General features: G+C 45.8%; 1 protein-coding gene across 1 annotated transcript in view; it reads left to right on the forward strand.

Moving 5' to 3' along the window:
* Positions 1–4,221: 4,221 nt before the first annotated feature.
* Agr2 (anterior gradient 2, protein disulphide isomerase family member) overlaps positions 4,222–14,887 on the forward strand; it is an 11,166-nt gene continuing 500 nt past the window's right edge. The window contains exons 1-7 of the mRNA XM_028878404.2: positions 4,222–4,469; positions 7,092–7,237; positions 7,497–7,560; positions 7,676–7,728; positions 8,929–9,002; positions 10,440–10,503; positions 12,995–13,078. Coding sequence (XP_028734237.1) covers positions 7,099–7,237; positions 7,497–7,560; positions 7,676–7,728; positions 8,929–9,002; positions 10,440–10,503; positions 12,995–13,078 — 478 coding nt within the window. The 5' untranslated portion in view covers positions 4,222–4,469; positions 7,092–7,098. The remainder of the gene's footprint in view (positions 4,470–7,091; positions 7,238–7,496; positions 7,561–7,675; positions 7,729–8,928; positions 9,003–10,439; positions 10,504–12,994; positions 13,079–14,887) is intronic.

Raw genomic sequence — 14,887 nt, forward strand, 5'->3', positions numbered from 1 at the left:
CCATGAATACATTATACAAACTTTCATCACTGTTTCATATAAAAATCTTGATTTTGACCACTAATTCAAGCATTCTAGTAGACAGCTTTACCTCCTCTGAAAAGTAATTCCTTTAGTCTGCACCACTTTCCGGGTCCTTCTTCTTGCTAGTCTGATGTGGATGGTTAATTCTTAGAGTGGTTCTATCCTTTTTCTTCAATCAGATTATTTATTAATAACCTAAGGCAGGGGCAGCATCCTGAGCTTCCATTTGCTCCCCCCAGGGCATGTTGGATCACCCTGAATTTCCGTTATCTATGCCCCTTCCAGTCTAACTCAACAACAGACCTGGCTTCTCCACCTGGATATATATATATATATATATATATATATATATATATATATATATATTTGTTTTTGTTTTTGTTTTTCGAGACAGGGTTTCTCGCCTGGCTCTGCCTCCCGAGTGCTGGGATTAAAGGCGTGCGCCACCACCGCCCGGCCTATCCACCTGGATATTTTAATGCCTGACATAGTACTGGCTGCTTAGCACTGTTGGCTATTTGATGAAGAATGAAAACATAGGCTCGGTTAATGAGTCAGTAGATAAAGCATTTCTCACACAAGCCTAACAACCTGAGCTTATAGGGCCTGCACAAAAGCTGATGTCATCCAACAGGTGCCTACCATCCCAGGGCATCTCAAACCACAATGGGGTGGAGGCAGGAGGATCTCAGTACACTCACGGCCAGGCTCATTCAGCATTAACAAGACAGATCTTATCTCAAATAAAATAGAAGGTGAGGAGGCCTCTACACAAACCATGACACACACACAATAAATAAATGATAAATAATAAATGAAACAATATACTAGACACTCAATAATTGCTAGTTATTATGTGTCTTCAGATTTTATGCAAAATAGGAAGTAGCCTACTTGCAGGTGAGCTGACCTTCCCGCTTACCAGCTGCAGCCCTCGGGAAAGTGGTCCCTCACCTGGGCAGCACAGTAGAGCTGACCCTACTGACTGAGGGGTGGGTGAACTGGCTCCTAGGATGTAAGCATGGGAGATCTGGCCCTGCCTCTCACATAACGTCTGGTGGTGTTGATGGGGAAAAGATGTCCTCTCCCCCCTGCCATGTCATGCCCCTCACTACCTGTGGCAGGTGAGAGCTGGCCCTGAGGTCATAAGAGTGGGAGAGCTGTCCCTGTCCCTCACCAGCTGCAGCACTTGGGAGAGTGGCCACTGCACCTGGCCCGGGCCACACAGTAGAGCTGGTCCTGATGGTGTGGGTGTGGGAGAGCCCACTGAGGGTGTGGAGGCAGGAGAACTGCCCCATCCCTTGCTCATTGCTACAGGGGGTGAACTATCCAGGGCAATGCTGGAGAGCTCACCCTGGGGGTGTAGACAGCAGGGAGCTGGTGGGCTGACCAACCCTGCAGCTACCCTGGTCCAGAACCAGGGTTATGACTTGGCCCACCCCAACATCAACCCCATCTATGATGTGCAGGAGCACGTGAAGGGGCCAGTTCAGGATACCCAAAGCTGCAGGATCTCCATGACACAGGGCGACAACAGGACATTCAAGAGTAGTTCCAGTGAGGGCCCAGCACCAATAGTGTAGCGAAACCAGGAGCCTTGAACCAGACCCAAGATTCTTTGCAATGAACACTTGCCAGTAAAGATGCATGGACAAAAATGTTTACTGTGACTCACTGTGTCACACTACAGCTTCCATGATGAGATTGATTTTTCCTTTTTTTTCTTCTCTTAAATTTTGTTTTATTTTATTTGGGGGGGGGCATTGCAAGGGCAGAGGAAGGATACTTAGGGATAGGGAAAAATGAATGGGATCGAGATGCATGATGTGGCCCAAAGAATAAATAAAAAGAAAGTTAAAAAAAATAAAGTTCTGTCTTGAAAAAAGAAAGATATGGTTGTGTAAGTCTTTAAAATGACAGTGCAAACATTTGAAACATAAACATCTTCATTATGACAGCTCTAAGGATCATTGTTTTGAAGCTTAGTTCTGTTGATCCAATATTTATTTGGAATTATCGAGTCCTACTCATAGAAATCCCGATATAATTCAGATTTTTATCAAAACTCTATACCTAGCAATAGCATACTTTTACAACATTAAGCTATCGCAAAGGACGGCCACACAACACCACAACCCTCACCTGCCCATCTCAAAGCTGCTGTAGACATTTGCTTCACTTCGGGATTGAAGCACCAGGGATGCCACAATGTATGCAGAAATATATGCAGGATGTTAGAATAGTCTCTTCCTCCTTGCTGTACCATCAGCGTCATGGCAGATATCAGATCTTTACTAGCATGAGCTTAGGCACTGTTATATAATTATAATGAGTTATAGCAAATCAGAGATGTTTTTAGTTATCAAGAGATATGGCTGAGATGTGTCTCAAAAGAATCCATGTATTGAAATCCTCAGCACCTCCAAATGTGACTGTACATAGAGAGGGGTTTTAAAGAGTAATTGAACTAAGGTCTGACTGTGTAGTTCTTCAGTGGAACACTTGCTAAACATGCGCAAGGCTCTGAGTTTGAACTGCAGTTAGTAAATAAAGCAAAAGCAATTGAGTTGAAACAGGTCGCCAGACTGAGTTCTAACCTAATCTGACTGTTCTTCTCCTAGGAAAGAAAATTAGGTCACAGATGGGTAGAGAGAGAAGACCAGGTCCCAGCACATGAAGACTTAGTCTACAGGCGAAAGACAGATGTCTTAGAAGACCCTGACCTGCTGACACACTGATGGTGACATGGACCTTGACCCTGCTGACACACTCATGGTGACATGGACCCTGACCCTGCTGACACACTCATGGTGACAGAGATCCTGACCCTGCTGACACACTCATGGTAGACACTGAAGTTGTGTGTGTCACTCAGATTGGTTGTGCATCACCTCATTACAGATATAGAAACTGCAGTTTCAGAGGTGTTAAATGCCATCTCTGATATCAACGTCCAGTGAGCAGAGGCAGGAGGCTGACTGAAATGTTGACCCTCCATCCCATCCATTTCCCAATTTCCATGATGAAGGACTAAAAAACCCCGGCTTTGCTCCAAGCCGTGTCCTCAACTCATCACGAGGCCTTCAGAAAGTCACTGTTCATCGGTTTGTTTGGTGTCTTCATTGTAAAATCTGTAAAATGAGGTTTGAATTAACTAAGGCTAAATAGTAAGAGCCTGTGTGAGAGCAACTCTACTCTCAAAACTTGAGCTCAAATCATTAAATCAAACTTTAAAAAATGCTCTCTGTAGACTGTTCTAGAAGCAAAAGCAAACGCAATTATTTTGAGCATCACTAGCCCACAGAATCTAAGCCTCTGCTGAAAGAAATGTATACATGCTAAAATATTTTTAGATATGGTAAAGTTAATTCATATTAAAAGTTCCTTTCCAGGCCTTTCATCCCACAGGTTTTTTCCTGTTGAATAGTCCTGTGTTCTGAGATTTTTAAGAATTGCATATGGATTTGTGAGCAAAACACAGAACTGAATTTTTCTAAGAGAAAACTTGAGTTCCAGTTTTAAATTTCTCAGTAATTAGATGATCAAGTAGGGGGTGGATTCCAGACATTTGTATGAAAAGTGAGGTAAGTGGCTTCCTGTTTGTCTGCCTGACAGGAAAGTTTACTACTAAATAAAAAGTATCTCTGGAGTATCTTTAAATTCTTTTGAGGAAACTTGCTGTACATACACACACACACACACACACACACACACACACACACACACACACACACATCAGCAGGCCAATTATTAGCTCACAGTGTTAACCTATCCTTCTTCTCTTCAATAACCTCTCCAAGTTTGAACTAGTCCATGGGTAGATGACTTGTGTTTCTCACACCTGTAGCTAAAGCATGCTTTTTTAAAGAGAGGAAGTATATTGTGGAAAATCATGGGTATCGTAATCGAGCAGGGCCAGTTATTTGATTATAAGAAGGGTTAGAATTGTGAATCATCACTTTTTTTTTTAAGCTAAATAAATGCAATCTTCCCAGGAGGGAGGAAATGAATATCTATAAACCACAACTTCCATCCAATCACATACAGACAAATCAACCTTCAGCCCAATCAAACGTCTTCATTTAAAGCTTACCTGGATTTGGCACACTGCCCAGCTTTCCAAAACTACTGACAATAATACTTTCACCAAAAAAGTACACTTACAAAAAAAAAGAAGAAGAAGAAAGAAAGAAAGTAGGAAAGGAAAGGAAAAAAAGCTTTTGCTATGATTGCTTTTAAATCTGAGAACTTTGTAACTCGGAGAAGACAATTGCCTGGGAGAAGGAAAGTTTGCTTCTGAGTTAGCAGCTTGAGGAAACAGGATTAGTGGGTGGGATTGGGGTGTGCTCTGCCCATAAATAGAGGCTCAGGGCTCCGCTGGCACATTCAGAAGCTTGGACAGCAACCCGGGCAGCTCACACGAAGCAGGAGGGTGGGGAGCTCAGGTAAGTCAACTCACAATAGCCCTGCATTGCACCTGCTAGAGCTGAGCTCTGGACTGCTGCGCACAGCTGCGCACAGCTGCGGACAGTCAACCGACAAGATCAAAGCAACGTTCCCAGGCAGGACGCAGGCTCTGGAAAGAGTGTCAGCCAACCTGCAGAAGCTTGCTGGGGCCTTTCTTTGGCTAAAGTAGCGGAGTATCATGTTCCTGCCTAGGTGCAGTGTGACGCTTTCCTCCTCAGGAAACTGGAGGTTTGTGAGTGGGTGGGTGAACTCAAGAGTTTTCAAACCTGGGTTAGAGTGCAGGAAATCCTGGGTCAGCCCCCGCTCCTCTCCCAAAGGTCACAGGCTCCTCCACTGTGAAAATCAGCTCAGTCTGCCCCCGAAGAATATCTTATTGCAAATCAGGAAACAGTTTGCTTTATGCTTCTGCAGTTTTTAGGACTGTCAGAGAGGGGGCTTGGGCACTTTCTGAAGCACCAGCAAGAGTCACTGAAACCTCCAGCAAGGACCTTCATTAACACAAGATGGGGAGGGATGACAGTAAAATGCACCAATTCCAGAGGATCAGCGGCCTGGGGGTGGAGAGGGCCTGCAAATGATCAGTCCTGCAATAATGCCTTTGAGCATGGGTGCTGTGGGCTTTGAGGGGTTTGTGAAGATGTTTGTAGAGTAGAATGTTTGCAGACAGACTGTTCTCATCATGAAGACTCAGTACTGAATCCCAGAAAGTCACCAGAGCGGGATGTTTGTACAGCAGTATTATGTTAGCTTTCCTTGATGCATCCTGCCATAAAATGCACATATCAATAGTTCCAACCCATAATCTGTAGAGCAATAGCAAGGAGTCCCAAGAGCCATGTGTACAACAGGAATTGACAACGGACTAAATACAGAACATTGTCACCAATTTACTTTTATATTTTTGATATCTGTGAGTGATTAGACAAATAATATATTCAAATATTTGTTGATAAAGTCAAAGAAGTTAATCCATACTTCTGAACCAGCTTGTATTCTAGAAATACAATAATTCTCTCATGAGGCACCTTATCCAATTTTAAATATTAAACAGAAGTCATGACACTAAGAGAGCTGCTAGGTATTGATAGCTTATAGTATGCTTAAGTTGTTATTGCAGAATGTTAGAAGATACAAATCATGATTAGCATCCCTGCATCCTTATGAATGTAGAAATGTATAACATTATGGCACAACTTTACCTTCTGTCTGTTCTGAGCCACTGTGTGGCTGTGCACTATGACTTGGATAACAGTTGGCCAGTTTAATGTAAGCCTTCACTTGCGTTGGTAACTAAGTGACTTCTTTTTAATCATCTAATGTCTAGCAAAGGTTCCCATTCAAGCTCACAGATTATGAGGACCTTCCCTCTTCAGAGCTCTTAAACAAGGATGATCCACCCTGCTTCCTTTGTAGACTGACTTAATCCAGAACTATACCAGTACTAGAGATGAACAGTAGTTCTTTCGGCTTTCTGGGCAGCCTTAGCATTTGGCTTTACCAGATTTGAAGTCTAGAGCAGCCCATGGTATGGCCCATAGGTACTTCAGGTGACGTGAAACACGACCAACTTGGCCTTCCTTTCCACACACACACACACACACACACACACACACACACACACACACACGGGTCTTGTCATTTATAGCCCTATTCCTGATCATCTGCTACACACACACACACACACACACACACACACACGTCTTGTCATTTATAGCCCTATTCCTGATCATCTGCTACAGCTTTCCCCAGTAATTAACTGTCAAATACCAGAGCGGGAGAAAAGCGAATTTAACAAAGAAACAGCCTGGGTTTTTTCTCTCTGTCACGTACAACACCGCAAACATCTGTGCACTGGGGTGGATGCCCTCCCTGCCACACAGGCCCAGACAAGGGCAAAGAATGTCCATCTTGTGTGTCTCAGTCAATGCATAGCTAACACCATTGAGCAGATCCTCCATTAGGGAATAGGAATGAGTCTCCAGCCCTCAGGCGAAGCTCGCATGCCCTAAATGAAGTAAGAATGTGACCATGCTATTCACATCCATTCCTCAAGGGCAATGTGTCCATCTCATTGTAAGGGTAAAGATGTCTGTTTCAGGTGACTGTCTCAGGGAGGGGAGATGGAAGTCAGCACCTCTTCTCTGAACTCATGCCCTAAATCTTTCCATCTCTCTGAACTGTAGAGTCTTCATCTACATAGTGAGAAATCAGGGAAGGGGGGAAAGAGCTACCCCCAAATTACCTACCAGTACTATGCTTTTTTAGTATAACTTTTAAATGTGCATTTCCTTAGCAGCAGAGTATATACATCTACCTAGTTAGATATTTCCTTAAAATATATTTATTGTTCTATTGAAGGATAAGATACAACAAAGATTATATATATATTCATTGGTAGGGAAAGCGGAGATGGTGATGGCAGGTGGGCCATAGATGGGTAGACCCCACAGTAAGTGTTCCAGGGAAACTCCTCATCGTGTGGAAGGCAGCCTTCTGCTCCTGTCTCGCGTCTTATCTCAGTGTAACCTGGGTCCCGCAGCTCTCCACTGTGGTGATGCACTCTGGAGATTCTAATTCCTTTCTGTTTATTTCCCGTGTAGATTTGCCATGGAGAAAATCTCAATGTCAGCATTCCTGCTCCTTGTGGCCCTCTCCTATACTCTGGCCAAAGACACCACGGTCAAACCAGGAGCCAAAAAGGACCCAAAGGACTCTCGGCCCAAACTGCCCCAGACCCTCTCCAGAGGTAGAAGTCAACTCTTTGTTGGCTCCCAACTGCAACTTAATTCATAAGGACTCCCTGACTCTTGGTATTAAATGTGTACGCTGAAGATATTCAGGGATTTTTTTTTCTAGTTTTAACATAGTTAGTAAACAGGTCTCCCTGCTCTGAGACTTTTGTTCTTTTACTAAGTCCACATTATCCGGGTCTTTACCATTACTTTTCAGCAGGTTTGAGCCTGAGACTGTGATGGATTTAAAGATACCAACTCCTCTTGTTCTAGGTTGGGGCGATCAACTCATCTGGACTCAGACTTATGAAGAAGCCTTATACAAATCCAAGACTAGGTAAGGCCACTGCTTACATGGAGCTCCTTCTAGTCGCTCATGAGCGCCATCTAGTGATGCCTATCAGTTGTTCGTGGCGTCCTATTAAACACCCAATCTCCTGTCTCTCTCACAGCAACAGACCCTTGATGATCATCCATCACTTGGACGAGTGTCCACATAGTCAAGGTAATCCATTCTTCTAAATTTCTTTTAGAGGCTTCTACATGGGGTCAGGGTTTGGATACTTATCTATACATTCCTAGAACCTAGCACTCTTGAACAAGAAAGAATATTTTAAAACATTTAAAAAGAAATGTGAATGTTTCCATGTTTTGAATTAATTATTGGTGCACATTTTGAGTAAGAAATACTGGGGTTCATGCTCCTCCCAACTTTTTCCATCCGACACATCAGCGAATACCACTGGATTTCCGTTAAAACATCTCCAGTCAGTACTAGCTTCACGGACATGCACCCCGCATGGTTGCATGGGCTCCCCACGTTTGGTGTAGTAAACCCATCACTGTCCTCGCTTAGTGATTCTGGCTCAAGAGGCTCTGTGTTTTCATTTCCCGCTGGCCTCTGTGTATTAGGCAGCCCTTCTTGCCCAAACCCAACCACCTCCTATTCCCTCAATGCTAGCACCTTAGCGCAAGCCAACATCACACCTTGTCCACGATACTACAACTGTCACCTCTCAACACACCAGTCGGCCCTCTACACGGAAGCCAGACTGAAGCTGTGCACCACAAATCAGATCCTTCACTCATGTGCCCCAATGGCTTCTCCTGACGAGTAAAATTAAACCCGGACTCCTGGCCATGGCCTTCAAGGCTGGACCCCATCCAGCCAGCGCATGGTTCTCTTTTCCTGTCATGCCCCTTGTTCCCAGTCTACCCAGCCTGCCTTCATGCAGCTCATCCCTATTAACCAAGGCTGTTGCTCTCACAGCCCTCTCCGCCTGCAGCGACCTGTCTCCAATAGTCTGGGCAATCTGCCCCCCAGATTAACCACTCTCTGACCTCAGCAGCACCCCTTAAAAGAGATCTGCCATGACAAATTAATAGCTCTTCAAGCCTTTGTTCACTTTATTTCCCCCTATGGATGTACCTATACATGGAATTACATCTGTAGCATGCACTGGTTTATGCTGCAATGCCTACATGAGCATGTGGAGTCTGGAGGTTGCGTGTGCTTTTCTATTCAAGATACTTTTCCTAGTCTATAAAATCATGTCAGCTACAAAGTAGTCATTCAATGACATTTGCCCGAGGGGCAAACGTAGGTACTGCATGTAAAACACTGTTCATCTTAGAGGACATCAGAAAATCAGGGTTCTAACCAAAGCTGGGGGAAATGCTCCATGACTTTCCTCCTGTGTCGCAGCTTTAAAGAAGGTGTTCGCTGACAGCAGGGAAATCCAGAAGTGGGCAGAGCAGTTCGTTCTCCTCAACCTGGTTGTAAGTTTCCCCTCACGGTCCCCACATCTCCTCTGGGTGCCACTGGTTGTAAGTTTCCCCTCACGGCCCCACATCTCCTCTGGGTGTCACTGGTTGTAAGTTCCCCTCACAGCCCCCACATCTCCTCTGGGTGCCACTGGTTGTAAGTTTCCCCTCACGGCCCCCACATCTCCTCTGGGTGCCACTGGTTGTAAGTTCCCCTCCTGGTCCCCACATCTCCTCTGGGTGCCACTGGTTGTAAGTTCCCCTCCTGGTCCCCACATCTCCTCTGGGTGCCACTGGTTGTAAGTTTCCCCTCACGGCCCCCACATCTCCTCTGGGTGCCACTGGTTGTAAGTTTCCCCTCACGGCCCCCACATCTCCTCTGGGTGCCTCGTCTGATTCACTTCTGGGCACCTCAGGCATGCTGCATTAACTAGAATCTTCTCCAAGTATCCATCTCACAGATGAGAAGCCAAAAACCTTTTACTTAATTAATAACCTTTTTTTTTTGAAAATTTTGCATTGCTGGTATTGAGGCCAGCCCCTGGCACATGCCGAGGAATATTCTACCCTGGGCCACATCCTCCTCCTCTTTCTTAGGAATTTATGTGGCGCACTTATGTTGTAATGTGGTAATTAATAATCTTGTCTGAAAAATACTCTTCAGTGGTCTGGATCTCTGTGTTGCTATAGTAACCGATTTTTGTGTTTTGCACATCAATGCCTTTGCCCATCTCCCTCCAGTCCTGGCTCACTGGTCCCTGTCACTTCTTTCTCTCCATGGGCGAAAGCTCCTGCTGTGTATGCCCATGCGTCCTGGACTTTAGCTTCATACCTCCTGCCTCACTTCCTCATCACCAGCCCTCCATGTTTTCTACTCTAGGACAATGGTCTCCTACCCATCCAATCACAGCTACCCCAAGTCTTCCTCCTTGAGTCGTTCTGTTCTTTGAGTATCATATCCGTTAGCTGCTTCCTCCTGTCCTGTATCACTTGCTGCTCTTTCCACTCTATGATGCTTGTCTTCTCGTCTGTGCTGTGAACCCTTTGCAGAAGAGACTCCCTGGCAGGGCCTTAGGCCCATGGCACAGTACGAGACACATTCTCTTTTCTGGTTAGTTTTTAAAGGAGTCTGGAAAGTAATGGACTCCACTGTGGCATTTTTGATATGACAAAATAAAGGACTCCTCCACCGTGGCGTTTTCATGTGCACTCTGCTTTTGCTGCCTCAGCCCCACTAGTCTCTTTGCTCCTCCCTGAAGCTCGCCTTCTGTTTGTATAGTCTATAACCCTTTCCAAACCCCGCCCTCTCATAATAACTGTATTTCACTGCTCACAGTGCCCTTTCTAGTTCCAGGAAGATTTAACAGACACATTTTTGCACTGGCAGGTTTGAAAATATCTAAAGAATAAACAAACAGCTTTTTGTTTTGTTCTGCTTTTTTTTAATCTCAGTACGAAACGACAGACAAGCACCTTTCTCCAGACGGCCAGTATGTGCCCAGAATTCTGTTTGTGGGTAAGTGGGGTTCCAGCGACATGGGACACACTGGAGATTATGCAGCTGCAGCCACATCCTGTCTCCTCCATCATCACACTTCCCCATCTATGTCCCCAACCTCAGCGACCACTTCACTACAAGCAAGGTCACTGACCTCTAACAAGGGGCCTGGCATTCTGGGCAGGATAATGCTAAGTCTCGCAATACACTTTCATCCGAAAGTGTAAAGTACTATTTCCCCAAATGCTTCTTTCCTCCTCTGCTCATTTTACTTCCCACCTTCTGCTCCAAGCATATCTGTGAAGGCAGGGCCATGTTTTCCTCATTGCCTATCAGTTACTCAGCTTTTACTTTGTCCTTATTGGAGGATGCTGTATGAGCTACAGGTTTCTGCCCACCATACAAGCCCAGTGTGATCCTGGGAGAGGCTCTCAGTGTTTGTTGAATGGCTGAATAAATAAATGAGGTCTGGCTTTAACCAGTCATAGTCACTTAAACTGTAATTAAGGCCACTGCCTAGCAGAGCTCATCAAGTGGGCAGCCTGGATAGGCCATCAAAGCTTGCATTAAAAGTGAAAATCAGGGCAGAGAGAAGCGAGTGATAGGGGAAACGAGAAGGGCTGAACTAGAGCGCTCACTTGTGGAAGAGTCTGAACACTGGTGCAATCTGGGGTTGTCTAGTTCTGCCTTAGACGGGACTTTTCTGAAAATCTCCTGGAAGTCTCTGAGCATATTCATCAGCATTTTTTGCCTTCAGCCATAGTACTAATCCCGATGCACTAACTTGTGAAGCTCACAGGTTCTCCTTGCTGGCTGAGGATTAGAATCCCATGAAGGTTTGGAAAACACAGCTGCCCTGGCTGTGTCGCAGACCAGCGATTAGGTTCTCTAGGGGTCTTGTAGGAAGCCATGGTTTTTAAGAGCCTCCAGGTAGTCTGAGTGCACCAGCATGTGTATAAAGGCCTTGTGTTAATTTACTAGGAAGGTTAACTGGGTCTTTGTATTCTCTCATGTGGAGGCATCATTGCTAAGTCTATTGAACAAAGGAATCTCTGCTTCTGGTAATTCATTGTCTGTTGGTCCTGGCCTGACATTCTGTGACAAAGAGAGTCCCCTCCAGGAAGTGACAGAGTGCAAACACCCAGCTGGTTCTCAATGTCGTCTTCCCCATTTGAGGACATTCATTTCATCGCCCTCCCCCTCCAGTTTTAGGAGTCCAGCTCAGGGCCTTGAGTGTACTTGGAAATGCTCTCCCATCAAGTCCCACCCCTCCCCTCAGTAACCCCTTCCAAAACAAAAGTGTCTATACTTCTCCATACTCCCTTACTGTTCTTCTGGATGTGCCACACCTTTAAAGTATCTTTTTCTCATTAATTACATAATTTCAACTTACATAAAAATATGACAGAATGAATGTATTTGTTTGGGGGTTTCATTGTTGTCTTTTGCTTTTTGAGACAGTTTCATGTAGTCCAGGCTAGCCCCAAACTCTCTATGTGGCCAAGAATAACCTTGAACCCCTGATCTTCCTACCTCCCGGCTCCAAGTGCCGAGACTACTGGCATACACCACCATGCTCAGCTTGACTGATGGATTTAAACCTAGAGGGACATTTAAGAAGAGATAAAAGGGAAAACTCGTAAATCTGTATTTTTTTAAATGCAGCTGATTAACCACAAAATATTAAAAAATAAAAGTGGAAAGTACCTTATGTATTTATCTGACCCTGCTGTGCTTAGGGACGTGCACTGTTTTGTTTAAAGAAAGAAAGAAGACTCGGGACATAGTTCACTCAGCAGAGTGCTCATCCAGGATGCACCCAGTCCTGGGTTTCACTGTATAAGCTGGGCATGGTGGCTCAGATCTAAAATTCCATCACTTAGGAGGCTGAGGCAGGAAAATTGTAATGAATTTGGGGTCATGGGGTCAACCTCATGTACATAGCCTGGGCTACTGAATGAGACTCTGTCCAAAACAAATAAGCAAACAAAAAATAATACTGAAAATAAACAAAAAGAGGGAATATCTAACCCAGGTTAGCCCCTCCCCTCCCCAGCAAATCACATCATTCCATCTCTCACTTTCAAATCCCTCATTGGAGGATAATCATAACCAAATACCAGCCTTATCCAACTACTGAGGCTGTTCTTAGGGATGCCGATCAGGAGCAAGGAAATCGCTTAAAAATCTCACGGTAGTTCTGTAGTAAAGAATACTGCGCTTTCACAACGAAACCCCATAAAATATGCACCGTCCGATTTTCAGGGCGCTTAGATAGGATGGCAGGGTTCGAAACCTTTTCCAGAGCGGCACTGCGCCGCTGTTGAATGTTCCTTACTGTTCCCCACACTGCTCGGGTGAGAACTCCTGGGTCCGGTAGCAGAAGACAGGCCGGGGGCCACACTGCCGGACATAGTTTCTTCCACGGGGCACGGGCACAGCAGCTTCAACACACACTGCAGGCTCCCTGGAAGCAAAGGTGTTCCATCCTTGTTCTCTGTCTTTGCAGACCCATCCCTGACCGTGAGGGCAGACATCACCGGAAGATACTCAAACCGTCTCTACGCCTATGAACCTTCCGACATCGCCCTGTGTAAGTGTTGCCTCCCGCTTAGTCGGAGATCCGTGTTGCTATAGGGATGGTGAGAGGCCCCCACAGAGGCGGGCTAGGCCCCTGCCCAGGGGTGCCAGAGAATCAGTTTGACCCATACTAACTTTTTGCCCATCGGCAAATCACTGCTTCACTCCATCTCCCACTTTGGAAACATCTCAACGAAGGATAAATCGTTCAGTTGAGGTACTGGTCGGCTCCTCCAGGAGACTCTTGTCAACACACGCCCAGCTTTTCCCCCTGCCCAACAGCACGCAAACCCTCTGTCACAGAGTGCCGCAGGAGAAGTCACGACAGGCTTGCTTCCATTTCCCCCAAACAATGGGAAGGGAAATAATTTAGTCCATTTTGCTGTGGTTAAACTCAGGTTCAACTTGAGATCATCATGGGCAAATGATCCGGAGAGTGGCTTACTCACTTTCTCAGCTGCCCGATATGACGGGGAGGGAGAGGGAAAGGGACTGATTTAAGGCAGATGAGGCCACCGATGGGAGGAAACATGAGCTGTGACACCCGATTGGTTCTTCTGGGGAGAAATTGGATTTTGTCCTAGGATCCTGGGCATTTGCAGCGGCTCCTAGAAACACCCTGTCCAAACCTTAGCCAATACCCATATGTGCTACTTAATTTTAAATTAATGTTAATGAGACGACAACCTCGGTTTTGAAGTCGCACCAGCACTTCAGTATGCACACTGGGGATTTGTTCCTCCGCGCACAACTTTGTTAGACAGTACAGAACTTAGACTGTAACTGCACTGGGGAGGAAAGCCTGGACCTAGTGAACATGAGCACCCCACGGCCCGTTAGCAATGTCTCCAGGGCGAGCACTGGGACCAAGGGCAGCAAGTTCCAAGTGTGGACAGTGTGGGCATTCCTGAGATGCAGGGTATGTCTTCCTAAGGAGGACCGCGTTAAGGGCAGATACCCAAACAGGTAGGATCACCATGCCTTGGCTGTTTGATAATTCCTTGTAGAAGGGGCAGCCGCTCAGTACACCATCCAGACGCCTCACTGCATTTCACCGCTTGCTGCTGCTGCGGCTGAGGAGGGTCTCAAGTTTGGGCTTTTGGCACTTGTCAGCTGTGTGACTTTAGTAAATAACCCAGCCTCTCTGAGCCTGTCCCATTGATAAGAGTACAGAGTTTTGTGGGGATGGATGACTCCATCTGTACAAAAACCCTTGGCGGGCTGACCGTCCTCAGGCTTCTAAAAGTAACTTGCAGTAGCTGCACACACCCGGTAATATTTCTCAAGAACATGATTGGAAATCTGCTTCGAAACCAGGTGTGGTGGGCCACGCCTTTAATCCCAGCACTCAAAGGCAGATGATCTCTGTGAGTTCAAGGCCATCCTGTTCTATATAGAAAGTTCCAGACCAGCCAGACGGACATGTATGCCTCTGTCCCAATAAGTTAGTTAATTAAATGAAAATTAAAGTTGCTTCTACATTAGCCAAAACAGCTTGCTGCTGACAGCTCTGGGACGGAAAAGCTGAAGGGGGGGATTGCCAAGGGATGACTGAGAACTGCAGTGTCAACAAAATCCACTGCACCTGACCTCAGAAAGACGACAGTGGAGTTCCAACTGTCCACCCTAGGACTGGAGGACTCTGTCAAACCATGGATCCAGCCCCCAACGCCAGGGCTCATTGTGTCACCGGTGCCTATCTTAGTCACTTTTCTACTGCTGTAAAGAGGCACCATGACCAAGGCAGCTCACTCTGCAGGGGACTTGCTTAGAGTGTCAGAGCGTGACTGTGACCATCGAGGTGGGGACATGGCAGCAGGCA

Source organism: Peromyscus leucopus, chromosome 14 (assembly GCF_004664715.2).
Source record: "Peromyscus leucopus breed LL Stock chromosome 14, UCI_PerLeu_2.1, whole genome shotgun sequence".
In the NCBI taxonomy this organism is placed as follows: Eukaryota; Metazoa; Chordata; class Mammalia; order Rodentia; family Cricetidae; genus Peromyscus; species Peromyscus leucopus.